This window comes from Pseudonaja textilis, chromosome 3 (genome assembly GCF_049901715.1).
Source record: "Pseudonaja textilis isolate UNSWEBS1 chromosome 3, rPseTex1.2, whole genome shotgun sequence".
NCBI lineage: Eukaryota > Metazoa > Chordata > Lepidosauria > Squamata > Elapidae > Pseudonaja > Pseudonaja textilis.
The window spans coordinates 40,326,080-40,341,385 of NC_141992.1; the positions used below are offsets into that span (position 1 = coordinate 40,326,080).

At 34.7% G+C, this 15,306-nt stretch overlaps 1 protein-coding gene across 4 annotated transcripts in view; it reads right to left on the reverse strand.

Annotated features, from left to right (window-relative positions):
• Nucleotides 1-15,306, reverse strand: part of RAP1A (RAP1A, member of RAS oncogene family) — an 86,756-nt gene that overhangs the window by 17,588 nt on the left and 53,862 nt on the right. For all 4 annotated transcript variants that reach the window (XM_026712934.2, XM_026712933.2, XM_087929331.1 and 1 more), the window contains one exon: nucleotides 5,050-5,133. In XM_026712934.2, coding sequence (XP_026568719.1) covers nucleotides 5,050-5,106 — 57 coding nt within the window. In that variant the 5' untranslated portion in view covers nucleotides 5,107-5,133. The remainder of the gene's footprint in view (nucleotides 1-5,049; nucleotides 5,134-15,306) is intronic.

Here is a 15,306-nt window from a genome sequence, read left to right on the forward strand (position 1 = left end):
CCAGAAGTAGGGCCAAAAAGGTTCAATATACCAAAATTTACAGTATTTAGTTGTTCTCTCATTTTTTCAGTCAAAGAAAATACTATAAGAAGCTACAGTATGACAGCTGTGCATAAGCAAAGTAACTGGAATTAGAGTTCATTACTGAAGCAATATGTGCTTCTGGATTCATAAATAAAAATTTAAACAATGAGAAATTTGGAACTAGATTCCAATGAACTCAAGCTACGCTTTGTTAGAGTCTTCCTATTTTTCAGCAACTTTACTACTCTCTGTGAGCTGTACTATAAACACCAACACCAACACTTTACACATTCATTTAAAGCCAACCAGCAAGCTTTCAAAATAGGCCTCTCTCACTTCTGAACAAGCATTAACTCTAAAAATGAAATCCTCTGCTTTCCAGAATTAAATGAAAATAATTCAAAAGCATAGGATTTGAGTGTTTCCCCTTTATACATAATGAGCCTTTCCTGCAGTGACTGAAAAATAAGTTTTTCTAGCCACTACATCCTTAAATAAAAACCCCATCTTGTTTTGCTGCAAAATTTTGCTTGACAACAAGGAATATAAGCGCTATTGCTCCTAATAAATGGTTTCAGATTTGAAAGTCTAATAATTATCTGCAGAAAATATTGTATTCAAGAAATTGATGCATGCTTCAAAAAACCAATGTTATACCTTTCATGCTCATAGTTGCTTTCTTGCAATTGTGTTTAGGGAGGGTTGACTATGGACATACTGCCGGTCTAGCTCAACCTACACTTTCTCCTATAAAAAGGTCTCTCAATATGTAATCAAAATGAAATACCAGTTTAAGTTCTTTTTATGTAACTCATCCTATCAAAAAACTTAAATGGGGAAGATGACCCAAATAATTATATTGAAGTACAGTGTGGACATAAGATAAATGATTCGAACATAGTTATTTTTTACCAAAGAAACACAGAATTATAGAAAATTCTCACTTGCCTAAGCCATTTGCAAAACAGCCAGTGTTCTAAATACAGGAGTGCAGCTACTCTGTAAATACGTATGTTGTAATAGCTTTCCTTCAAATACCAAAAGAAGAGTATACATCAGTGTTATTTTAATTATTTAGAACATGCATTTTATTAATTATATCAGATTTTTATATTTTTATCAAAGGCATAATTGCACAATAGAAAAGGTAAAGACTTATGGTACTGTGGCTTAAATTTAGCCAAAGGTAGAATATTTTTTGTAAGCAATTGCTTATTATTATTTATCACTATTAGCACATTTAGTGTTATGTAGAATATAGGAAATCTAATCCTTCCTAGAGGAGAGTGTAATCTAAAACTTGAGGGTTAAGAGTAAGAGTAGCAATAGGAATAACTTATTTATTTCAGCTATACATGCCTTCAGATGTTCATATGTAAGAATCTGGGGTAGTAAGAAATCAATATGAAATCAAGTGCAATTTTCTCCTGCAGTTTGTTTTCAGGTTATGCAACTCTTAAATTGCACAGGTAGATACTGAATATTTTATGTATCCACTTAATTGTGGATACCCAATCCTGATTCAACTAATTTGCTAATCAGAATCCTATGATAAACATTATTAATTTTTTTTGGTGAAATCAAGATATATCATGTTCACCATTTCAATCCTGCCTATTCATCCTCGTCATAATTATTAGAATACATACAGTGATTGCTTATTGTACCCTCTGACTATCATTAAGGGTTGTACCTTATGATTCTTGACTTTTGATGAATGTATCTTTTCTTTTATGTATACTGGGAGCATTTGCACCAAGACAAATTCCTTGTGTGTCCAATCACACTTGGCCAATAAAGAATTCTATTCTATTCTATTCTATTCTATTCTATTCTATTCTATTCTATTCTATTCTATTAAATATCCTCTTCTCAAAGAAGATGCAATCAAAATAGAAGAGTAGTTATTCTTCTTTTTATTACCTTAACAACTAAAAAATAACTTCTTCTTCAAGGTAATCTCAAAATCCAAAATGGAATATATGAGAGGAGGCACTCCTCTAAGTGTGAGTACGTCTGGATGGAGTCAAAGGCTACTGGTAAATAAGGAACAATCATAGGTCATTGTTCTGTCTCGCCTTTCCTCTTTCCCAAAATATGAAAGAGTACAAACTCACACCAACACAGGCAGGCAAGCTGGTTCAGACTTCACAGAGTTAATTCTTTGGAACTGATAATATTCTTGGCATTCCCACATGTCCTCCCTGCCAAGTCCGGACTGATAAAAGTTTTAAATCACAGAAAATCACAAGTCAGTCCACAAAAATAGTCATTCATGAAGAAAATCTGAAGTAAGGTTAAACTTTGTCCCATACAAAAGTTTCAGGAGAAAACACACCCACTTTTATCCCCTGTGGGGTGTGGCTCAATGACTCAGTTCACTCTCTGACCTTCCCACGCCTCCTATGTTGCTGCTCACGTTTCTCCCTACGACGCTGCTTAGGATCGAGCCAACACTCTTCCTCTTTACTCCCTGTCAGGGGCTGCTCCGATATGCCTTCCTCCTGATTAATCTCAGGCTGTTCCTCTCGATTGTCTGATGGAACCTGAGGCATTATCAGGGAGGAAGGTCCTGGGGAGGAAGGCATTGCCAGAGAGGAAGGTCCTGGGAAGGAAGGCATTCCCAGTTCCTCCTCCTCATCTTCCAGGTCCTCTTCCTCTGACAGCATAGGCTTGGAAATCGGGGCCACAACAGGTCATTAAGGTAACTCGCAGAAAAAAATTCTGGCTCAGTTTATTTCTGGATCTCTTTTGCTATCGCTTTAAATACTGTCTGCTTGATGAGTCTTCTTAAACATGTAAGAAACATGAACTGAATTTACAACTTTACAAAATGTCAAATGGATTCATTGCAACATAAAATGAGATACGTATTACCATTTGTGAGGCCAGAAGACTAAATTCCACTTTTTAAATCCAGAATGTGGAACTCTACTGAATATTGAACAGAACTACATAGAATAAGCTAAGTACTATAAGTACTAAGTACTATATCATCTTTATTTTCAACAGCCTTCTTCAATCAGGCTATCCTCCAGATAACAACCTTCAAGTCCCAGATTTCTTAGCAATGACTATGTGAGTTCTAATATTCTACTTTTAAAGGTACACATCTGGAAGTACTCAGATCAAGCAAGTATAACTTTCAATAGAGTGCACAAAAAAAGTTGTGGGTTAATGATATTTTCTTTCTATCATCTTATCAAAATTAAGTAAGTCAATGCTATTCCCTAATAATGAAATAGAGCTTCTTTTCCCAGGGTCATCCAGCAAGGCCAGCTTTAACAATATTAATATTGACTGACTTTGTTACCACTAAATAAAATATAATAAAAACAGATCAATCCAGGAGGGACTTTTTTGGAATGCTAAGATAAAAAGAACAATAAAGAATGCCAAGGAGAAATGAAGAAATCTATCTAGCCAAAGTGTAAGATTTATTATAAAAATGTATTGCACATAATTTCCCTGTGTTTTTAAAAGAGAACTCTGTGCTCAGTTATTGTTATTTCTAATAAAAAGAATCTTTAAAAGGCATTTTTCACATACATCTTTTTTCAAAGTATAGTGGAAATATAAAAGTACTGAAAACACAAACACACACACAATCAAGAATCCATCTTATTGAATGTTAGAAACTTTCAGACTAATGAATAAATAGAATCCATATAATGAAACTGTCTTCTTAAATTAATGATTCCCATCATGATTCAAATTGATTCGATTTTAAATATATTTATCTACTATATAACACATCAATTTAAATTCAATTGCTTTGTGATCACAATCTCTTAGGGAAAAGATTTGGGAATGAATTCTTTCTAATTTTATTACTTTCAGTGATAATGAGGACAACCACTAAAAAGAGATTCCTTAGTTTACCAGTGCAATTTTTAGTCTGCATAATTATTTCAGCATTACAAATCATTAGTCACAAAATGTTACAAAAGCCTACACTATCTAATTCACTCCCTTTAGTAGGCCAACATCAAACATTATTTTTTTTTATTCAAGGCTAAAAATATGATACTTAAAAGAGCAATAAAGTAAACATGGAAGCATAGTAATTTAAGGCTTAGAATTTAAAGTAAGCACCAGTGTTTATCAGCATCGAAATGGTGGTATTTTAAGCTTCTAACAATATTCAGCTCCATCAATTCAGGTTCAGTTAACTAAAAGTACAATATGGGGTTTTAACCATATTGTACAGTAAACTTTTCAAAACACTCTTAAACTCTTTACAATGCTGGAGATTGGCACTTAATTATCTACTTTGTATTACATTACAGATCAAAGGTGGTCCAAGAGATGCAATTAAGTGCTCAGAGAGCAACTAGTTATAACCTACTGTATTGTTCTTATTCCCAAGCTTAGCATTTTGTGAAAAACACCTGTTTCAGTCAAAATGCAGACATGCCATTGGCCTAAATTAAGGGTTGAAAATTGTTTCTCTAGATTTGTTGTGATCATTTGTTTTATTGTATTTGGTTGCTGGTACTCCTTCCAAATTTAATTAAAATATATTACAAAGTTTGGTCCAAGGTTCATTTATCAAGGAAAAAAATGTTTCGACTTCATATACGTTTAAAGATGTTAAATCTAATGAGGTTATATATATTACAATATTTGTACATATATAAAATGCTGCTGCTGAGCATACTTACATAACCATTTAGAAAACAATTATTAGCACAAACTTTATGGAGGCAATGTGTTTACTAAGCACATTTCAATTCCCAGGCATTATAGAGGATACAGAAGCTCCCATGAAAATGGAAATCGGATAACCTTGATATAATAGTATAAGTTTTCTGGTTCAGGTTAATTCAGAATTTTGCCATTTGAATACTATAGAAGCAACTACTTAAGAGATATTTATTTCTTTTCTGAATATTTTAAATGCAAACATCTTGACTATTAACTATTGAATTACGGGTCAAACTTACAAGATTTTAAATACACTTTTTTTGAAAAATCAAAATCTTGAAGAGAGAAACTTTGCTTTTTACTGCGCATTAAACTTACCAAAGCAGACTTGCCTACACCACCTGAGCCAAGGACCACTAGCTTGTACTCACGCATGATGTGGTCTATTCAAATACTGAGAAGCTGTAAAAGAGAAATTAGTAATTAATAAAACAAAATTTTGCTATGCTGATATACTTCAGTATTTCAACATATTTTGTAAAGACAGCCAGTTACTGAGACATATTTATTTGTTTGGTTATAAACAAAAATATATAAGGTTTTCTAAGACATTTGAAAAGACTTATAATTGACAGTAAGCACTGTTCCTACTTTTCAACCAAATCTTCTAAAATGCACAATAGAATAATGGATTCATTTACGGTCTGTAAAGACCAAGATATTTTGATTAACATATTTACTTTTTTAAAAAAAGTTTTATTTTAGAAAGTTGATTAGCTGATTAAATGCTGGTTTATTTCAACTTCTTGCTGGACTCTAATTGCTTTTTTTCTCTTTTTTTCTTTTGATCTATGTTGTTTTGGATAACCTCTGTCCCTTGCATATGGAAAGCAAGGCAACATATTTTAATTTTGTTTTCAATAACATAAAACATATATTAAAGAAGAAGTTCATTTATGTAACTTTTATAAACTGAAAAACTCACTGTATATTCAACATTTCTCTCTATTTGTTTTGAATAGTTTTGTTGCAATTTACACTAATATTAAAAAAAGTTCACTAGTATTAAAAAAGTACACTAGTATTAAAAAAAAAACCAGGAGAATCTAGGTGTGCAACCAGTTACATTTAAATGATGGACTGCCTGCCAGACTCTAGGAGCATGGAGTATGGAAATAAACAGTTAAACAAGATAACTGAAATCAGTTCAAAAAATATTCCTTAAACTTACAAAGGAATAAATGTGACAAAGCGATGCAAAGCAACCCTGCCTTAATAATGTTGCTGGGTATATGTTGAGTGGGAGAGTCACTTTGATAGGCTTTCAAGATTCTGTTAAAATACTCTACCAGCAATAAAGATATTTTTAAAAATTCAAGTGTTTCTTCTTTCCTGAGCTTTTTAGCCTTATCGCACTTGACAGATTGTGAACATGCAGCTGTTGTAATGCAGTTAAATAACAGACAGTTAAAGTAATGGAAATAAAATGAACAAAACAAAGTAAACCCACTTTACCACCACTACTGAGTCCAACTTTCAACTATCTATTTACTTCCATGCCCTAAAATTTGGATAGGGTGATATTAATAAAGAAAGAGACTGTCGTTCCCCACCCCCCAAAAAAAGAGAAGGGAAGGAAAGGGAAGGGGAAAAAACTGAGGAAGGTAGAAACAACTAGTAAAACAGGGCTGTCAAACTCCTGGCCCACAGGCTAGATGCGTCACGCTCCAGCCACGCCCAAGCTCAGTTTAGCAAAGGAGAAAACAGTTCTGATACACATGACGCCACCGTGACCACGTGAGTTTGATACCCCCGTAGTAAAAGGTCTGGTGACAGTAGGCCTAATCAGTAACTTAGGGCATGTATAAAGCAATGAAAGCAATGAAAGGGCATCAGGATATAATATATTACATTCTCCATGAACTTCATATCAGTAGTTTAGCAGGCACCCATCTGTATAGGGCTGACATTTTCAAAACGTACCTGGCACTGCTTTTAATATGAGTAAGAACACTGAAAGACTAAAAAATCACAGGTACATGCAGCAAGATGGAGATCCTTATAGATTTGAGCAGACTTCAGATTAAAAAGCAATATATAACTATGATAAAAATGAATCATATATGTTTTCCCCTAAAAATGTCTATGCATTGATAGAGATATTATATTCTCTGTTATTTGAAGTGAAATAGTATGAATACAACTCTGGCACATTAAAATTTTGTAGAAATGAGTAGAACAGCTAGATGTGAATTCCAAGGCATTAACATTTTACTTTCAAATGCATTAATATTCACTTACATAATTTATGTTTCCGCCCTCAGTTGCACAGAAGTATGTGCCATTGAGCAATAAAATTATAGTAGCGAGCTGCAAGCAACTAGGATTGCTTTCATATTCCCAACAGGGAGTGATTTAAGCTTTTTTCTCTGTACAAGGTCAGGCCTCACTTGCCACTGCCAACTCAGAAATCTTTCTGTTCCTCAAAGCATTCTCTGTGCCTTTTTATGGAAATCTCCCGAGTTGCTATGCTGTACCAGAAAACCTTTCATTCTCTTCAAGATTACTTGACAAATATGGAAAATGGCAAAACCTATGATAAACATTTTAAAAGTGTTTATATTATAAACTAGCCTTCGCTGCCCCAACTGATCCCAGCCAAGTCATGACATCATTTACTAATTACCTCTTCAGCCCTCTCAAGTAAGGATTCAGAAACAGCAAAAGCCTCATCAGACACACCATAATCCAACTTTGCTAAGAACACTGGATAAAATAAACTGTCCTGATCAATCTGAACACCAATATAGTCTAGCATTCTATTTCCAGAGTTTCCAGTAAGTCTGTGCAAATCCCATAAAGTACTTTCCAGCGTAGGGAAGAACATCTGCAAATCCTGTAAAGTACTTTCCAACGTAGGAAAGAACATCTGAATATGACTCTTTGAAATGAAAGCACTCTGTCTTTTCTTACATTCATGTACCTACTTCATTGGCTTTTCCTGGCTGGCTGTGCATGGATCCGCATCAGCCACCGCATATCACTGGGTGCAAACACAAAAGCAAAATTGCTGTACATGCACATATACGTGGCATCAGCTAGGAACTGCCACTCTTCTGTAGCTTTAAAACTACTTTTATTAGATCAACTAGTGACAAAATCTTGCACTTTATCTTCATTTGAATTAGAAATGTCTGGGATTCTCAAACTAGTTTTTTTGAAAGAACTCAAGTCCCACTTGTCTGATCTTTGCCTTAGTAGCAGCTCTTTTTCTTGTTCCTCAGGACATTCCCTATGCCCTCTGTAAGAACAACTTGCAAAATAGCTATCTAAGCCTGAATAAAGGCAGCTGTTTTAATGAATTGAATGATCAAGAAAGTGCTTCATAAGCACCTCTTTCAAAGGAACTGCAAATTCCTGGAGGCCAACAAGATAGAATGACTACACAAAAAAGTGTCATTCCCTGTACCTGGGTTCCAACAACTGATGAAAATCATCAGCACTGGAAAAATCAAGATAGTAACTTGATTTTGCTTGAGCTGAGCTGAAGCTTGTTCATCCCAGATTACCACAGCTTCCAGATACTAAGAACATTGGTATAATCACTTCATCAGCTTAAGACAGAGCTAGGTGTCATTAATGTATTGATAAGGCCTGACAAAGGACTTCACCAGCAGCTTCATGTTGATGTTAAATAGGAGTGGGGAGAGAATATAACCTTGAGAAGTGCCACAGGAAAGGGGTCAGGGATTAGATTGCCACATATGGGAAAAGTGAGACAAATTTAATACCATTATGTAACTGGTCAAAACTAATTTGTGGTCACAGATTCTTTGAGTTGCACATAGAGGCATATACTGTAGATGGAATTGGACAGAAAATACAATTCTTCAAATGTTTCACTGGTTTTTATATGTGTGTCATTTAGTTAGTGGGTCATGAAGAAGATTACAATTATTTGCTTGTGCAGGCATCAAGTCAACTGTTCTGCCTATTATTCTGCTGGCTATGGAAAGAGCAGTGAAGTTCTGAACAATGACTACATTGGTTCTTCTTGAAAGAATGGTTTGCAAAAGAATCTTCTGAATAGCTGTCTGTCTAATGTGTACATTAGGAGGCCCATTCCTAGCCGGCAAAATAACTTGGGTGAAAGTGTGTCATGTAATTATTAAAGGAATCTGATCTTGAGTTTTTTTTTTAAAAAAAGACAATGCCAAAGCAAATTGAAAAATGTTCAGCTATTAGGTATTATTTCTATTGCTTTGCAGGACTGAAAAAGTCCATGAATAGAGTTTAAATCCAAGTTTTATTACTCTGATCTATGCAACAAACCTATTTATGGAAATAAGAAGTGACAAACACTTAAAAAAACTTTCTACCTAAAAGGCACTTCCAGACATAATATTTCTGACAGTTAATAACAGAACGAATTCAAATACAGAATTCAAACAAATTGTGTTTTTCGTTAGTCATCCATCCTCCATGAACTCCATGAACTCCATGGACAAAAACTTGTTTTTGAAACAGGGAGAATTTTAATAGCTGGTAGTTATACAGGGCAGGGCATAAGTCTCTTATCACAATTCTGCCTTAAAATATGGGCCTTGTTAAAATATTTTAAATGTCAGCATGGATTTGAGTTGGACATTCAATATTGTGTCTTGAGTACTAAGACAGGATCAACTATAAAATCAGCAGTTGGGAGGCATGCTTTTTACAAATAAACTGTTTAACCATTTTGTGTTTGTAACTATTTTAACTGTTTACTTAAATTTTGTAAGCTGCCCAGAGTCTATATTATTATTTTAAGTCATAACAACTTAAAATAAAAATAGTATTTTACAATCCCTTTTATTTAAGAGAGAATATGACTATAAAGCAAACAACAAAATACCAAGGTAGGTCCTTCATATGATACTACACAAATTCTTCCCCAAAATATCTAAACTTTCCTTTGATCTGAGAGACACCTTTTTACCACTGAATTGCAGTTCTTGATTCGGGTTTCCCCATGAGTGGAATAATTCCACCTTGTCTCATTTCCTCACAGCCACATTGGAAAGTTTAATTAGGTAATTGCTATAACCCTTTTGGCAGACATGACAAACATAATTAAAAGAGCAGGTGCAAAATGATAAAGCTCTCCCCCATCCCAACAACATTTTAGCAGAACTGCCAGAAGCCTGCCAGAAGAATTTCACAGCATCAACTCACTTGTTTTGGAAGTCTTCTTAAGTTCTCTGAGCTTGGCTTTCTTCTTCATTATTTTACTTTAAAGAGAAGTGCAAAGGCTTTTTCATCCACCCAACCCTAGCAGTGCTCATCAGACTAGTGAGAATACATCTAGTGAATGAACACACATTGCTTTGTCCTACAAAGCCAGAACACCCAACAACTTGTATCAAGTCTGATAGGAAAACAAAAACAAAAAGTGCCACTTTGCCTGTGGGATTTTAGATGGGATTATGAGGAAGCAATAAAACCAAGTTCTTGTTTGATTTGAACAGAGCACGGTTGGGATTTCCTTTCCTCAATAACATCATATACTTGAAAATAGCACATTTAGGAAAAGCCATGCTACCGAATCTGCACCTTATTAACTCTCATAAAGTTCAGAATAGTTCCCATAAAATCTGTGTATATATCTATCTAAACAGGAAATACTACAGTTATGTGAACAAAAGGTCAAAGGGCTTGGTAATTCAAAGAGAGAGAAAAATAAGCAAGAATAGCAAAACAAGTGCCTTTTCTGAAACTGAAACTAAAGCAATGGCACAAAACATTCTAAATAGCAGCTTTTTTGGAAACTTGTGCTACATTGCAACCAATATATGGTTGGTACAAACTTTTATGAGACTAGAGCTCAGAAAAATTATTTGAATTTTGTTTTGGGAATATTTTTTTGAAAAGCTTCTTCTTCATTCACATAATAGGGTTATTTTATCCATTCTCTGCCATGTTGCCTGAAACAAAGCAAGACTCTGTGGTTTGTTCCGCAAACTCCAAAAACTTTAACCTTAGACTGTCTACTATTGACCTCACCCCTTTCCTAAGAGGTCTGTAGGGGGCGTGCATAAGCGCACCAATGTGCCTACCGTCCCTGTCCTATTGTTTATTTTAATTTTTCCTATATGTATCCATGTATTCATAACTAGTTTTGTACTTATACCTATTATCTTGTAAGCAATTGACAAAAATAAATAAATAAAAGTTGTAGTCCAACATCAGAAAGAAAAGACTGTTGGGGGCAAAGATACATTGTGTTCATGAACAGCCAAAATAAAATAAAATAAATTTCAATATTTTTTTCTGGGAAATAGCCCTATACTAAAATGTTTGCATCTTACACGTGGAAAGAAAATTCTAAAGCTAAACAAATAAAATGCCAAGGTTGGGTTTGCAAAGTCTAAGCCAAATCCTAGCAAATCCTAAGTCTGTTATGTGATGATATGTTCTTAGGTTAACCTAACCTAAATAGTGGAATATCTGCTTTAACATATAAAGCCAAAATACGTTACTTACAACTGTAATATAATAGAACAACCTTTCCTTTCCTCCCTCCCTCCCCTCCTCCCTCCCTCTACAATAATGTAGTCTTTTTTAGGTATGAAATTAACAGTTACATGGCAGTGACAATCCCAATAGCAATGGATCTTTGGGTACTCAAATTTCTTTCCCAGTATTGGTGCCTGGCACGTGGTATACCAAATCTGGCCGTTCTATATATCAAGCAGATTTTTTTTTGCTGAAACTAAAATAGTGGACATAATAACTTGTGATGAACTAATAATAAATTTGTGTTTTGAACTGTTCTCCGTTATGCTTATTCTTATGCTTCCTTATTCTACTTACCTGAAGATGATAAAAATGTATTTTACTGGGCAGCTGTTTTTGAACAAACAAGAGCTGAGCATGTCAAAACCCCATTTATTAGCATGAAACTCATGCCTTCAATTAACATAGTTAGAGCCTATTTTTCTTCTGTTGCATTAACTTTAGTGAATATTTATATTGGAACCCTAGGTTGCTACATTTAATCTACACAAATTAAGTACTAAGACCTTTTATTTTTTAAAAAAAGTTTGAGGAATAAAAATCGGCTTTGATGAAGGAGAATCAACTGGTATCCAATGACCCATTCTATATTTTACCACAAAAGTTATACCAGTTAACAATTAAACAGTTAAGAATTGAATAGTACTACTTTATAAAGCCTTCGTAAGACCACACTTACTGCATTTAGTTTTGGTCACCATAGTATAGCAATAGCACTTAGACTTATATACTGCTTCATAGTACTTTACAGCCCTCTTTGTTTACAGAGTCAGGCTATTGCCCACAACAATCTGGGTTCTCATTTTACCAACTTCAGAAGGATGGAAGTCTCTGTCAACCTTGAGCCAATGAGAATCAAAATACTGACAGTCAGCAGAATTAGCCCGTAATTCTGCATTCTGAGCACTGTGCTACCACCACTTTATCTTATAAAACACATGTTGAGACTCTGAAAAGAATGCAGAAAAGAGCACTAAGATGATTAGGAGCAGGCTAAAACATATGAAGAACAGTTCCAGGAATTGGGTATGTCTAGTCTAGTGAAAAGAAGGATAGGGGTGATATATAGCGTGTTCCAATATTTAAGGAGCTGTCACAAAAAAGAGGGGTGTCAACTGTTCGTCCGAGATTGAGGGGGTGAACGATAAGATACTAACTCACTCCTGTAGCTTTAGTGAAGTTTTTTTTCCGTCTTCCATACCACAACAACAGGTAACAGCCATCAAATTATGTTTAAAGTCTGCTCTGGGTTGCAACGAAACCCAGAGCTGTATTTATACATGTTATACTTTGGATAACAATATAATTACTATAACCACCTTCCGTCTGGCTTCACTGCCTAACATCCGTAATCCTTAAATTAAAGAAACATGGTAACTGTTCCTTTCCCCTGCTCCATGAGTCCATGTACCCTCATTTATTTCTTATCATTATTACAACATCACCCCCTTGACATCCAGCCATGAATCATTACACCACTCCTTGTCAGGAAGCCGATGTTAGTTATTTGACGAATATTCATTATAGCGTCACATGGCAACACTAGGTAAGTGAAAGAATATGGTCGTATCATATCCTGGCTGTCTCGGCTCCAGCCCGTTCTTTATTGGAGTCATGACAGGGGGGATCTATTTTCCAAATCGCTAGAAGGCAAGACAAGAAACAATGGATAGAAACTAATCAAGGAGAGAAGCAACCTATAAGGAGAAATTTCCTAATGGTAAGAACAATTAACCAGTGGAAAGGCTTGCCTTCAGAAGTTATGGATGCTCCATCATGGGAGACTTTTAGCAGAGAGTGAACAGCCACCTGTCTAGAATGATACAGGGTCTCCTGCCTGATCAGGGAGTTGGACAACAAGACCTCCAAGGCAGAGGTGGTATTCTGCAGGTTCTGACCAGTTCTGGAGAACTGGTAGCAGAAATTTTGAGTAGTTCAGAAAACTGGCAAATGCCACCTCTGACTGGAGATTTTACAGTATGCTTCCCCTGCCACACCCACCAAGCCATGCCCATAGAACCAGTAGTAAAAAAAAAAAAAATTGAATCCTACCACTGCTCCAAGGTACTTTACAACTCTGTAAATTTCAGATGCTCATTGCCAGCTTCCCACAAGGAAACTCAGTGGACAACTTGACATGAAGTTGCTCTCACTCCCACTGAATTTTTCCCCTCCCGTGGCTGTTCTGTTTGTTAGGTTAGGAAATATCTCTGAAATGATGACCTAATGGGTCATAGGTTGTCTTGTGTACAATAAATTTTGATTGGAAGGCAGATGCCAGTTTCAGTGTGTACATCAATTTTAAACAGACTTATTTTGGATGAAGTGTACAATCCATAAAACAATACTATTTACAGCTAAAAAATCCTAACAGAAGAAGATACCAATAAAGGAGAATATTTGTAGCTCAGGACTGAGTGTTACCTTAGCTTGCTTGTTTTCTTGCAGACGTTTCATTACCCAAACTAGCTAACATTATCAATGCTAGCAAGCTCAAAGAATACCAAGGACCCCTCAAATAGATGATTTACTGCTTAGCTTGAATGTGATATATTTTAATGAGGACCAACAAGTAGATTTAATACTCTTGCTAAATCCAGCAACACACAAGATAGAAATGCAGAATAGAAAAACCAATCAAAGTATATGATACCTTATTATACTAAAACTCATTTTGATATAACAAAATCCCCATATTCAGTTTCAACACAATCGTGTTAACTCCACATGTCTTTAGAGCATTTACAGAATTATTTATTTGGGCTTTAAGGTGCCAATTTTTAATTAAATAAATGCGCAAAAAGTGATCGTTTAAGTGGCCGTTTAAAGGCATACTACCAGAGCTTATACTGAAGCTTCAGGTATATTGTATATTAATCAAAAGGAAGCTTAATTTGATTTTATTACTAAATTGATTAATTTAGGGATTAGAAAAGAAAATTAATATGTAACAACACACAATCATGCATTGCTGACTACTGTTAATCAAGGATTTACATTATGTTTTGCGGTTTTAATATATCTTATATAATTGCTTTATTTTATTGATAATCTTTGCCATTTACAAGCACGTTGATTGAACAGAGTCATTTCACTGATCATTTTTCATTTGTATGAAAAACTCATCTGAAGAATAAGTTTTGTATAATTGTGGCTTTACAAAATTCAGCTTAATTCCCAATTTAGAAGCTATAAATGAAGACAGTTTGCAAAGTACTCTACAAACTTTAATTAGTACACTGCATGATTAAAGCCAAGAACAAAAAAAAGAGAAAAAATGCTTTAGGGTAGGTTTTTTTTTAAACAAATGAGAAAGAGCTTACTTTTTTGAAAATATAACACTTCAGTCCATCATACTCCAATACATTCATTTAAGGCTTTCTCTATATTGCTAACATGCTAAAATATGCTGCTGATTTTGCATATGGATATTGAATGACTGACAGGAACATCTTACACAACAGAATTGCTCTACAGATCATGCTGTTGTTTTAAAGCTGCACATATTCAACCATGTTTAAAAAAAACCAACCCTGTCTTATCAGGAACTTAGGTTGTTCTTTGCCTTTGCCTTCCATGTAATGTAGTTCTGTCTTATATGAACAATCCTTCCCGATCAGCATCTTTCTTCTAGTGAACTATTCTTTACTTGTGAAATAAAACGTAAGTTGTAGAGGTGGTCCCCAACTTACAACCAAAAATTGGGACCAGAACTTCCATTGCTAAGCAAGTTAAATGAGTCATGCCAGATTTTACACTCTTTTTTGCAATATTTAAGCAAATCTTGCTTCCGCTTCCACCATTATCTACCATCAATTTCCTTTGGCAATTAGTAGTTCAGATTCTTGCAGAGGGCTTAAGCTTGCAATGAATCTTTATACTCATTTGAATTGCTTGAATTTCCTGATTTCTCTGGAGCCTGACAAATAGCATTTTAGTAAATACAATAGTATCTAAACTGCTAAAGCATCCCAAGATGTAACAAGACACTTTTTTATTGCCAGCAAGATATATCTATTCATTTAAGACAAGAAACAATGGAATGGGATATGAGTAAGACTTATTCTTTAAACAAAATTC